Consider the following 13,992-nt stretch of genomic DNA (forward strand, 5'->3'; position numbering starts at 1 on the left):
TTCTAGCTGGAACAGCTGTGTATTGTTCTTGCTTTAGGGGTTCTGAAATGCCAACAACAATAACACTACTTAAGAAAAAAAAAAAAACATAACAAAAAAACCCAACCAAAACAAAAGTGGAAATATCTTTCAGGAATTCAGCTCAGGATTTCTCACACCCGAAGAAAGCTCATTTGGTGAGAAAGCTCAGACAATCTAAGGCAGTGCTGTGGCAGGGAGTATGGGCCATGTAGTCCATAGGTATGGTTTGGTGGCCTTTTTTTTTAACCCAGGATGTATTTGTTAAGTTCAGAGTGTAAGGAAATGGGGGACAACGAGCAACACTTTCTACTCCTTTGTCACTTCCCTGATTTGCTTTTTGCATCATGCATCATGTAAAAAAGCATTATTTTTACAACTGCAGGATGAAGGTCTGTGATTGCAGAATTTATTGCCCTGTTTTTTTCTTGGGATTTTCTTCTTTGCAGATTCCATGATGTCTAGAATGATGGTTCAGCTCAGGCTGTGCATTTGTGCTTTTTTCTTTGATGAACAGTAACTTGATTCCCTTCTACTTTTCTCTCTATTTTCCTAAGATCTTGTGACTTCTTGGAGTTGGGGTGTCTTCTCTCTCTTTTAGATGTGGTCAAAATGAGGGTGAGAAGTTTGCAAGCTGTTAGGAGAAGGCGGGGACTGAGGCACTGGATAACTATGGAAACATCTTCCCCTTAGTAAATCAAGCTAGGAACTGTGTGTTGATCCCTTCACAACCTCTATTTCAGTTGCTAAAAGATGAAATGCAAATCCAGTTGGATGTATTTACTGACCTTAACCTTGGCCTGATCAGCCCTTTCCAAGAAGTACGTCCTCTCTGGGCCACTCAGAGGTGGTGCTGTGTGCAGCTCTGACTTCAAGAGTCTGTCATTCAGGCCTCACGGCTGTTTCTAAAACTGACACTGTGTTCTTTTGCATGCCACAAACTGTTGCCTACAAGGAGAGATTAAATAGGCTACGACTCTTCAACTTGGAGAAGAGCGAGCTAGCCAGGGCTCGCAATGAGGAGCAGCATGAAAGAGGTGAATAATAAACAACAAATTGCTGTTTCTCACAAATTCAAATCTTACACAGCATAAAATTGGATGTTGTTAGTTGCTGTAGAGGTCAAATATAAAGGAAAAAGACAGTAAGGCATACATGAATCCATAAGCGACAGATTGTTGGAAGCTGGCAAAGTGTTCAGTGGAATGCTCTTAAACTCATTTAATCAGCATCTTTGCCATGACACTGTCAGAGTATGGAAATTGGAGGAGGTGCTGTTGATTTGAAGCGAAGTCTGGAGGGAGGTGATCTTAGAACTAGGAAGCCCAAGTTTGTTACCAAAGCCAAAACAAAGTTTTAAAAACCCCCTTTCAATTTTGGGGAGCTCGATGTACCTCCGTTGTTCAAAACCAAAATATATTTTGTCATAGCTGTGCTAATCTCAAAATACATTGGAATCTGACTGTGAATTTTGCTAAGTATTAATACTCTCTGCACTGTGTTTTCTCTTCCTGTGTGGCAGTGGAATAGCGGGGGTGTGGGTCTGTCTGTGTGTGAGCAAACAATGGAAGGCATACCCTGGGGGAAATTCAGGCAGCCTCTCATTTAAAAATAAATGAAATGGATAGGAAAACAAATATGCAGATGCTGAGAACTTGGCCTCACTGTTGAGAAGCTCTGGGATTTCCCATTCAGCAATTGGCTGGAATGCCAAATTTTGGGTCTAGAAATACGAGCTTCAGTCCTGAAGCTGAGTTGATCGTTTGCTGTGGTTGGCATCCTGTTCAGAGAATAGATGCAGGAATGTGGGCTCAAGAGATATTGCAGCTCAAGAGTTGCCATGGATATTAGGAAAATGTGCCAGAAAATCATTAAACCTCAGTCCAGAAACACCATGGATTTCCAGCCCTTCATCATGCGGCACAGATGCTCCCTTTGGGCTGAGCAAGGCTGTCTGCTCTTACAGCAGATGGACCCCTTGGAATACAGCAGCAAGGGCTGCGGTGTTGCCTGCAGCCTGAAGGCATGGGTTGATTAATCTAATCCACTTCTTACATGCAGTGGAACAAGCTGCTTTGCAGCTTGTTAGTTATGGAGAAGGATTTTCCATTTCCAGAAGTTCTTGCACTCTGCATGTACATAAAGAGGTAAGATCTGGTGTGGTTTCCCATACCAATTCCTCCAGGCTCTGTAAATCGAAGTGCTTAGGAGTCATTGCAGTTGGGATAGCTTGTGCCAAACAGCTGTCTTAAGGGGAAAACTGACTTTGTTTTCCTCTGGCTTGACACCTCTCATGGAAACAGTCTCCTTTGCCCCTCGAGATGGTGCTAGACAAATACTTGCTTCCACCAGGCTTTTGAGGCACATCCTTAGATGTGTCACATCCTCTTGAGAGACATCCTTAATGATGACATTGGGTACACTGATGCTTTTGAACTCCTCAACCCCCATCACAAAGGATGTGGTATTTAAGCAGACCAATGACAGAGAAAACTCTGTTAAGGAGCCTGAAATTTCATAAGATTCTGCTATTCCTACCAGGGCTAAATTAGCTTAAAATTGTTGACTTTTTGGTAGCAAAGTTTACCTGGATAGAGGTAGGGCTAAGGCAAACGCAAAACCATGGTGTTGTGCACCCATTGTTATATTGTCATAAATTTTATACGCCATTTTGCACTTGTGTATATGAGACTAGGTAGTCTTGGGATTAAGACCATTTATGTGTTGAACCTTTCAGTATTCATAAAAGAACTATGAGGGTAGTCAGAGCCTGCTTTCCTTTAGGCTTGGATTCGCATGAATGCATAGATAAATGCATGCATTGCTCTCCCTGTCTGCAACGGCTAGGGTACTTTAATCTGATTGCTGCAGCTCATGTCGATTTTGTGCTGATGAAGCTTTGACTGGGTTGTCCTATTTTTACTTGGCTGGCACCCTGCCCTCACTGTAGCAAATACTGACAGTGCTTGTCAAGGACAACACTGGGAACTTCAGTTCCCTTAAGTGACCTGGGGGAAGTAAAAAAAAAAAAAAGATTCATGTTGAATCCACCTTGGCAGATGGATGGATGGTGCATCTGGCAGGACATCCTGGGAATTCCAGAGACCTGCAATGAGGAACACAAACCTGACCTCAGGTATTTTCTTATGAATCCTGGCAGTGTTTCATCTCTGTAGCATCATCGGGCAGTCACAAGCACACACTGATATTGCTGTCCTTATTAAACCAGAATTCATCTGCATACTCCAGTTCTCCTAGCAAATACAAATGGAGAAAGCAGCATGTGGTATACATAATAATCACTGCGATGGGATTGGCGTTAACAGCTTACCTTATTAGGGGGAAGCATACTGAGTTGATTCATGAGTTTGCTTCCCTATACTACTTGAGTTACGGAGCACAAATAGCATCCTTAGTCCCTATCCTTTTATGCCTACCAATGTTTTATCTGTGAAAATTCTTCATAACATTTTCTAAATAAATTAGGCTGAAGTGTTCTTTTTTCTTGCTAAATAGAGCTGACCTTTTAAATCCTGCTTTATACCTACTTCCTTTGTAGATTACATTAGATTTTACTATCAATTTTTACTTGTAAGAAATAATAATAATTTTTGACTTTTTTCTTCTTTTCTTTTAGTACTGAACTTAACATTGCTTCATGTGTTGTACTGTCAAAATGGGCCTTTGGGAAATTAATTACTATTGCAGGTGAAGGGTGTTAGGATAAATCCAATGAAAGCACAGTCTCTTTTTGCATTTCCCAAATCTCCTCTAAGATTTAATCTATGCCCTGCAGCAGAAGCCAAACTTTATATGATTTTTTTGCTTCCCCGAAGTTGGCCATGCAAATGAGAAAATATCCTGGCTAATTATGCCCAGTGAGTTTTAATGTTATTTATTACAGTCCCAGGCTGGGATTGAAAAAGCAAACACTTAATATTGCATTCACCCCCACATAAATACCTGCAGTGTGTTGCAGACAAAATTAAAACAAAACAAAACAAAAAAAAAACCAAACCAAAACCAACAAAACCAAACCAGACAATTTGACATCCATTCTTTTCATTCTCTCTAGTATTGCTATTGTCAGTATATAATATCTTTTCTGCAGAAATGACAATTATTTTGTATTCCAGATTATTTTCTTATTGTGAAAAGTCCTCTTAGATTTTTCCGTTCTTGGTTTTATAGCAATGAGTTGGACATTTCTAGATCACACTTCTTGAACTTGGATGGTACCAGTTGAAGACACGAGAAGGGATGTCATCTATTCTCTTTTAAAACATTTCTGATTTTGGATAAATCCCAAAATAGGTTTGAATATTGCCTGCCTATATCTCCGTCAACCAAAACAAAGCATTTAAACTGCACACCTTCAGATACTAGAATACCTGGATCTTTTTCTAGAACTGTTCCATTAAATGCTACATACAGGAGGGACTGTCCTGGCTGGTTGTAAGGATCTGATAATCCAGGTTATAGTTCCTTTGTTTTTTGCGTCACGTTAAAAAGATCACTTCAGTCCTGTGAGTGACTATTTTTCCCCTCACCTTTTGTCTGTCTTGCAGGTTTCAAGCGTAGGATCCAGTGGACATGGTTACAAATAGCACAGGTCACACTGAAGCATCATGTCTCCTTTCAGTTTCTATGTTAATTAGGGAAATTATGGACAGGTTTTCAAAAAGTTTCCCTTTCTCATGCTTGTGTCAGTACTTTGTAAAACACTGACAATTTGCTTTGTGTTTGTACAGCAAAAATTACAATATTGTTAGAAATGCCTTTCTTTTTTATCAAATTTTCCTTACAGAATTTATCTTTTTCTCTGTACTAAAACCAAAGCAAAATACTGGAAATAATGATGTGGAAATGGAAGGGGGAAAATATCTTAAATCCAAACTATGTTACATGGTCGGGAAGGAAAAGGTGAAAAAGGCATCTTAATGACTTAATCCTGTATAAAGATCAATATACAGTGGAAAAAATAGTATTAGAAATAGAGAAATACCTGATGTTTTGTGAGAGTGAAGAATCCCTTGGGTCCTTCCCAAAATTGCACCTACATCACAAATTAGACATGCTAATTAATGTAATTAAACCACTGCAGGTAGCTCATTTTGGAGTGTGAGTCTTGGAAACCCCCTCAATATAATCCCACTCAAGTTTTAGGGTAGAAGGGCAGGATGCAGAAAAGGTGACCAAGATTTTAAGAATCCAAAACCACAGGCACCCAAAACCTGGGTGTCAGAATTAAAATCACAGCATTTCTAAAGACTATCCCCCACCATCTTCTCATATCTATTCTAATGTTTAAACTTAGCTGGATAATGCAGGTAATGACAGATCTTCTGTCTCTGATAGCTTAAGGGCTGACTTACAGTGAAGTGTAATAAAACCATGTAGAAGAATTCCCTGCTCTTGGACTGGTATATGAGCTTTGCACTGTCAGATGAGCTTGATCTGTGGTAATTGTAAAACAAGAATTTGTACAAAGCAAAGTCTCTGTAAAAATAGGCAGTCACAGTGGAAGATGCTACCTCTGAAGAGGGGGAAGTTTTTTGTCCTATGTGCTTCTTTAATATGAATGCAAAGGAATGCTCAGATTATTTGGACAATGCCAGGAGTTGGTTTTGCCTGCCCTGTCTTAATTTTAAGGTTATTTTCCCTGACTTTGTTTCATACATGCAAGACCAGCCACAGAAAGCAGAGATCCAGGACCATGAAGGGTTCGCTGGTCTGTAGAAATACTACGTTTCACAGCAAAATAAAGACAGGTTCTTCAGACTCATCTGCCACACTCACATCACCACATCTGAATTGGGAGATTGATCGTGTTGTAACTTAGTCTTGTTCTTTCCCAGATAAGTTTGCTTATTTGTTTATTTTCATGTGAAGCATGAAAATGGTGCTGAATTCAAATCTCATTTACCTGATGTCACTGCAGAGTAAGTAAGAGCAGTGCTGATCTGGTCCTTTAAAATGTGTTTAGTAAATGCTGTAAGGGGTAACTACAAAACTGGTTTGAGACAGGTGAACTCCTTCCTGTATCTGCAATGACTTGTACATGTGCGAAGATGCTGGAGCTGGAGAGAGTGGCTTTTGTCTCAAAAAAAAAGAGACAGCTTTTGTCTCACAAAGTGGAGGGACATCCCACTAGTGCCGGAGGGGGGATTTGCCCTGAACGAGACCCCTGTGGAGAAAGAAGGCAGTTTGAAGGTTGGTAGGGGTTGGCTTATGTGGCTTTTTGAATCCAACTTGAGTGTGGAATTGAGTTTCTGGGGGAACCCTAAGAGAATTCACCCCCATTGCTATTCCTTTAGAGTAAAAATTCATGGGAAGTGCAACCCCATGGTAAATTAAAGGCCAAGTGCAGGGATGCATGTAGCATATAATATCCTGTCCTTGTTTGTTTGATTTTTGCAGATGGCTTTTCTGCTTTTGCTTTGTAAAATGATGAATTCTAAATGGAACAGCTGTCTGTACAGGATGGTTTATTTGTTTCCCTTTTTTCATTTTCAAATTTATTTATATAAAATCCTTTCTGCTGATGCCAAGCCAAACTGTCAGCACATTTACCTCTTTTAAAAATGTAGGTGTTGTAACAACAAAGCAATCAAACCTTAAAAAAAATGCCTTTTATCCAAGTCATAGGTAACAGACTCTTCCCCTTCACTCATGCCGATCCCAGCACAACCCCCTCCCACAGTTCTTTCCCAGGCACATGCCTGAGGGCAGTTCATATCGACATTCAGATTTTCTAAATATTCGTCTCACAGTGGTATACAAGTGCAGAGTCCGAGAGCCAAGATGGCCAATAATGGAAATAATAGTACATTTTAAATGTTTAGTCATCAAGTTTTGCAAATCTCAGAAAGAAGAAAAACCTATCTTTGTGACAAATTATTTAAATGACCATTTTTATTTTTTTTTAAATCTATTAGTGTGATAGAGTAAATGACTTCCAGAATGGAAAAGAATTGCCTTTGTTCACTTTATTCTTGTTCTTTTTGTACTCCATGATTTCTCATAACATAATAAATTAAGGGAAGAAAATGTAGATGGCTTAAAAAAGAATAAGTATGGCACAATACTCTTTTTTAAAAGTTGTTGATCAGTTTTTTGCAATTGCAAGAAAAGAGAGAAGTTGGGAGGTGTGGTGATGAGGAGGGAATGTGGAAGGGAAACTGAGGAAAGCTGAAGAAAACCAAAAATCTGGAGAGTGTTATGCCTTCTGTAGCCTGTGTTAGCAAACAATGCCTGAAACTAAGAAAAAAGAAAGACAACGTGATTCAAGTGGGGAGTCAATATTGTTTTTACGCACTCTTTCTCCCTTCCTCCCTCCGGTCCTGGTAGTTCTCTTTTCTCCCTTTAGTTAAGGAGACCTAGCCCACCATTGTGCCACAAATCGACATCCAGAGAGAAAATAAGAATGGAATGTGCTCATGTGGTACTTTCTTTTCTAGTGCTCTCTGATCTTTATTTGTTTTATATTGGTGTAAACTGTTGAGGCAGTTACACTTTGTCTCTGTAGTAGCATTGGTGGATATCTCTTCCCTTTCTCTTCCAAACACTTACCTGGTCTCCCTTGAACTTTGTATCCAAAATATAGAATCATAGAATCATATGGTTTGGGTTGGAAGCACCCTTAAAGATCATCGAGTTCCAACCCCCCTGCCATGGGCAGGGACACCTCCCATTAGACCAGATTGCTCAAAGCCACATCCAGCCCGGCCTTGAACACTTCAAGGAATGGGGCATCCACAACTTCTCTGGGCAGCCTGTTCCAGTGTCTCACCACCCTCACAGTAAAGAATTTCTTCCTAATATGTAGTCTAAATCTCCTCTCTTTCAGCTTAAAACCACTACCCCTCATCCTATTGCTACAGTCCCTGACAAAGAGTCCCTCCCCATCTCTCCTGTAGGCCCCCTTTAGGTATTGGAAGGCTGCTATAATGTCTCCCTGGAGCCTTCTCTTCTCCAGGTTGAACAACCCCAACTCTCTCAGTCTGTCAAGGAATTTCATAGGTTTATGGCTCAGTAGAGCAGGGCAAAAGTCCATGCTGTTGCTATTGGCCTCAGCCTGTTGAGTTTAGTGGAAAGACACCTTTACCGGAGCAAAGTACAGGCTGTCCAGGTAACGCCATGAGTTTCATCATACATTCATGCTATACTATATGAAGTCATCTCTGTTAATGTTATTCTTTGTTAATTATACATGAAATAGCTGCAGCCCTTCAATGGGAAAAGAGGCTGAAATATAATTAACTTCAGATAATATTTAGACAAATACTTTCTTGATACAAAAACGTTTAACTTTCATGTGTTTTCTTGTTATGGCATTGTTGAGTTTTAGGGACTTGGTGGTTGTCTCAAAATGATGTCATATTGGCACTCAATATTGAGAGTGTGTGTTCCTTTCTCTCTCTGATAGCTCTCTTTTTTTTTTTCCTCTCTCTATTTAGGAAAAAGAGAGAGTGGTGCAGCCGGGATGTGTTGTGCTGACTATAACAAAATCTGAGAGGTGCTTATTGAAAGTACCGGGTTTATTTCCAGTCAAGTGTAACATCAAATGTGTAGAACTCCTTCAGCCTTCCCACTCAAGTAATTTTGTCATTGTTATTTCTTCATCATTCCTATCAAAGGGCCAAATTTTGCCCTCCAATTTCACTGAATTTCACTGAATTTTTAGAGTTGGAAGGGACCATAAAGATCATCTAGTCCAACTCCCCTGCTGAAGCAGGATTTCCCAGAGCATGTCAGAGCATGTTACTCAGGACTGCATCCAGGCAGGTCTTGAAAATCTCCAGAGACGGGGACTCCACAACCTCCCTGGGCAGCCTGTTCCAGGGCTCTGTCACCCTCACTGTGAAGAAGTTTCTTCTCATATTCGAGTGGAACCTCCTATGTTCCAACTTGTGCCCATTGCCCCTCGTCCTCTCACTGGCAACCACTGAAAAGAGTCTGGCTCCCTCCTCCTTCATCCCACCCTTCAGATATTTATAAGCATTGCTAAGGTCTCCCCTCAGCCTTCTCTTCTCCAGGCTAAAGAGTCCCAGCTCTCTCAGCCTTTCTTCATAAGGGAGATGCTCCAATCCTTGAAACATCCTCGTTGCCCTTCACTGGACTCTTTCCTGTAGTTCCCTATCCCTCTTGAATTGGCGAGCCCAGAACTGGATGCAGTATTCCAGTTGTGGCCTCACCAGTGCAGAGTAGAGGGGGAGAATGACTTCCCTCGACCTACTAGCCACACTCTATGCACACATATCTAGCCACATATCTATGCAGTTTTTAATTTCAATTCAAAGGAGGCACACATACAGTTTTGGAGGTGAATGTTTCATCTAAGGACAGTGAATGCTTTTGTGCAGGCTCTGCATATTCCTCACTTAGATGGCTAAGGTGTGTGTTTTCCAGCTTGGCCGAAGGAGGGAAAATTGTATTTGCTTCATTTATTTTTTATAAGATTCATTCAAAGTGATATATTCTATGAATTAATCTGGAATCCAGAAGATCAGAATCCCTCATCTGTCACAAACTGTCTTAGGCAAATCATTACATTTCAAGGTGTCCCAATTATGATACTTGCAAAAATTGAGTTGATCTGTTTGTTCATTTCAATTGCAAATAGGTCAGGGGCTGCCTGCTGCAAATTTTTGCAAATATGAAACCTTCTGTGAAACCACTGTGCTTTTTGCTAAAATTTCTTGATTCTACTAGAATACAAATATTAATTTATATTTTAAATTATATGTATTTAAATCCTTCAACATGAGTATCTAGGACAATTAGCAAATGGTACAACCTGTGATTTATCCATGCCTTGATTAATTTTAATCATAACTATTTCTTAATTTTGAGTTCTCTGACAATTAGGCTAAATTTTGCTTCTAATGAAGACACAACTGCTCAGCTAGAATGGGATTATGGTAATTATTAGAGTTGCAAAGAAATTTGTTTCATAAGCTCTTAGAAGGTTTAGTTATCTCACCAAAAACAAGATCAATGTGGTTGGTGCTAATTAAAGCAAATAGACTAAGGAATAAAAAAGGTTTAATTCTGAATTTATGAATATCATTAAAAGCTTACATGGCTAGTTTGACTTGCGTTTTGTGCATTGTTGGGGGGAAGAAAAAGTGTCTGCATTTGTAAGACAAGTAGAAAGGAGAAGTGACCTTCAACTTTGTAAAGCCTTTAAAAGGAAACTGTTTTAAGGGAATGAATTTGGCTAAGCCTCTGCTATGGGCCTTTGGCAAACCACAAATGACTAGCAATTAGCTCTACTGCATTGGGTTAATTAATAAAAGGCAGCTTAAAACAGGTAAAAAGTGTATATGTCCATTACTCTGATGATGTAAATTATGATAATAACACAGTACTGTTCTTTTTACCTCTCCAAAGAGCTTTATTAGCATCAGATGTTTCTTGTTGCCAGCACCCCTGTGATGTGAATGTAACTACTGCTGTGGTACAGGTGACATAAATGAATGTTTATCACCAAATGGCAGGTAGAAGCAAAGGCAATATGCTGAGGGTAAGGGCAAGCATGACCAGAGCACAAATATGAGCAAATCTGCTCTTATAGGCAAAATTCATATATATCACTGTAGAGCTGTTGAACCACTGTGCTTCTGCCACAGCCTCTGCGATGAAGCTGTTGGGGAGTTGCTGGTTGGAAAGAGCTGGCATGGTCCTGCAGAGCATCGCTGGGTGCAGATCATGCACCAGCCAGACCCATTTGTGCCATCCTGTAGGCTGCTCTTGCTTTCTTCAGCATTGACCCAAACCCTCTGAGTCTCTCTTCACCATTGCCAAGAGTAGATGTGGTGGCAGAGGGGCTGGCTGGGCTGTCACTGTAGCAGCAGGGTGTTAGCCTCTGTTAGATGATTTCCCAGTATACCATTAAAAGCCAGAATTTCATCCCTTCTCAGACTTCCTGCCCTGTAAGGATGGGACAAACCCAACAGTTTTGGCCTTCTCCTTTGTTTCTTTATTATTTTAGAAATAAGGTGCTCTCAACAGCACTGAAAAAAGCTTATTGGTGAGCTGGAGAACCAGAACCATTCTCTTTCCTCATTTTGTATTGGATCCCAATGATTAATAGAAGCCATAACAAAGATTTTTATAAGACCAATATATCTTATAATTGGTTTAACAGATGTTACAGATAGTTATAAATAACATACTTCTTGATTTCTTTATGTCTCTAATACTTGAATAATAAATAATGGCTATAATAAATGAATAAGCATTAATAAAAATTAATTAATCTTTCATATTAATTTTTACATGATCTTTATAAATTTATGTACGGTGGCATAAATAGTGATCAAGCAAACCTGAGTTCTAGAACAAATCTCAGACTCACACTTATAAGGAGGAGTATATATGTATGTATGCACATACTTGCATACAGCATATGGAGGATGAGAGGTTAGTCTAATAGGCCTCTATGCACGTAAACAGGTTTCTTTGGGTTGACAATGTTTGTCAGCTCTAAGCAGCCTTGGACTCAAATAAGCTGACAAATGCTGGCTGGTGGGGCTCGGGAGGCTGTTGAAAACAATGGCTGTTAGTGGCATACAGGTTTTCTGCTTGCACACACGAAATATGTTTTCATTGTAAAGATTCTAGAAGCAGACTGAAAGCCATAGCTAAAGGCAATATGCACACTTAAATGCAAAAATATTTCCTAAGGATGAGATGAACTACAATAAAATCATGTCTTCCACTGGTACAAATCTAGGTAGAAACAGTGACTTCACCACTAACACCACTGAAAGATCTGGGCCATAAAAAGGGTTTTGAAGCTCGATTTACAACAAAGCAAAGCCTAAGGAGTGCTGATGTGTAAGAGAGAAAGTGATTTCCTGCTTTCTATCCACCCACCCATCACAATTGAATCAGGGGTATAAACAAGTTACTCATTTTTCAAAAGTCAAACATCCACCGTAAAAGAGATTATCTAATATACAGTAAGGGGAAAAAAAAAAATCAAAGGGAAAGAAAAGGCAAACAATAGAACAAGTTCTGTTTCCATTTAGGCTGGTGTGACTCCATTGCACTGCCTGTGTTTACACCAGTGTATTTCAGATCAGCATTCACTTCTTGTCCCAGAGATTGAATTTATCTCCCACAGCTTTTGTTTCTGTTCACTTCCCAAGCTACATGTTATTATGTCTCTTTCTTCTTTTAATAATTTGCTTCACGTAATGCTTTAGAGGCATACCAACTAAAATGAGAGAAAGAAGAGAGAGTACAGCACTCATAATTGAAGTATATTTTTCCTCTCACATCTGAGATTTTCATGCTGTTTGTGTTATCACAAATGTAACTGCCTAATTTTGATAACGATGCCCGTTTAATCAGAGAACAGGGGATTCTCCTTTGAAACAATATTTCAGTAGCGTTTTCAGCTGTTACTCATCCTTCTCTGTGCTCGGAAAGTTTGATACACTTTATTGCTAAGAAGTGGAGGACAAGTGGAATGTTTTATTGAGTGATCTTTACCTATTTGCTGGATACTTTAAATGTTGTATTCCGTGCTTGTATTTGAAGTGAATCACAGGTCAGAGGAATAAGTAATTATTTCGGGTACTATACAGTGGTTCAGCCCAAGGAAACTTTTGCCTGAATGAGGAAGTGAGACAGTTTTATAATTAGTTTTTTTTCCAGCACACTATTTTTACAGAAATGTTCATAATTAACTGGATTTTCTTTTTTAAAACTGTCTCCAATTAGATGTTTACCCAACTACTGTGAACATGGAGGAAAATGCTCTCAGTCCTGGACCACCTTTTACTGTGATTGTAACGATACAGGCTACATAGGAGCTACCTGTCATAACTGTAAGTAAACCCACACATACAGTATTTTCTACTACAGCTGGTACATCAAGGTGCACATAAACCAGAGAGAAGCTTTGTGAGAGGTCATGTCATATTATAGGATGTAGCATGTCTGACGTGGTTTGACCAGATCAAGAATTAGACTGGGAATGCCAGAGGAATCGATTTGCAATATGCATGTTTCTTGGCAAGTATTTTGGAGAAAACAAAACCAGATTATTTTAATTAATTTTCCACACTTTTTCTCATGTTATATGTTGATTTGGAGAATCTTATATTAATTTATATTACATACATATCATAGACACATTGGTCATTAGACATTTAGTTTAATTTTGCTGGGCTGAGCTGGGTGATTTTAATCTGTGTTTGTGGCTTCATCAATTTTGGCACCATGGGCTTCTTTATTTTTAGGCTATCCAAAAGTTCATGTTGCAAGAACCTAGTTTTCAAGACTTTAAAATTTTGGAATTTTTCTGAACTTTGATTTGGGCTGCTGCTATTAGCAAGGATACAGTATCTGAAACAGTGGCAGTACAAGAGGCATTCAGCTACTGAAATCCACAGCAAAAGGAGTATTAAGGGGTTTTAATTTTTTTTTGAAAAAAGATATATTGAACAATAGAGGCATAGCATGCTGGGAATTCTAATAAAAGTAGATAAAGGGGAGGCCAAAATAAAGCCTGTTCATATAGCTGATTAAAAGGGAAAACATTTAGAAAATGAAGGTAAACTTCCTGTTCTATCACTGGAAATATCGAGAAAAAAAGGAGTAAGGATAACAATTTCAGGAGTACAGCTATAACCACTCCAGGTGTTTGATGAGCACTTGGACCACAGATAGGATGAGATTGGTGAGAGATGCACTTTTTTCCCTGTTCAGCTAAAAAGCAAAAGAGAAGAAAAGGTTCTTAGTGGTTTGAAGCTGAGAATATTGGCAACTGTACTGTAATTCTGGAGACTTTAATGGTTTGCTAATTAACGATGAAATCATTTGTGGTGTGAGGTCTGCAGCTGATGGGGGAGGCTGTTGAGAGTTCTATTCATAGATTCATCACCTGAACTCTACATTGTAAGCACAGAGGAAGCTAAGGGTTTGGTGCAGAAATCATGCCAAGCTAGATGAAGGATG

The 13,992-nt window shown here is 39.3% G+C and overlaps 1 protein-coding gene across 1 annotated transcript in view; it reads left to right on the forward strand.

Moving 5' to 3' along the window:
• Nucleotides 1-13,992, forward strand: part of CNTNAP5 (contactin associated protein family member 5) — a 401,323-nt gene that overhangs the window by 276,982 nt on the left and 110,349 nt on the right. Inside the window, exon 11 of the mRNA XM_074145684.1 lies at nucleotides 12,754-12,860. Coding sequence (XP_074001785.1) covers nucleotides 12,754-12,860 — 107 coding nt within the window. The remainder of the gene's footprint in view (nucleotides 1-12,753; nucleotides 12,861-13,992) is intronic.

Source organism: Numenius arquata, chromosome 3 (assembly GCF_964106895.1).
Source record: "Numenius arquata chromosome 3, bNumArq3.hap1.1, whole genome shotgun sequence".
NCBI classification, from domain to species: domain Eukaryota; kingdom Metazoa; phylum Chordata; class Aves; order Charadriiformes; family Scolopacidae; genus Numenius; species Numenius arquata.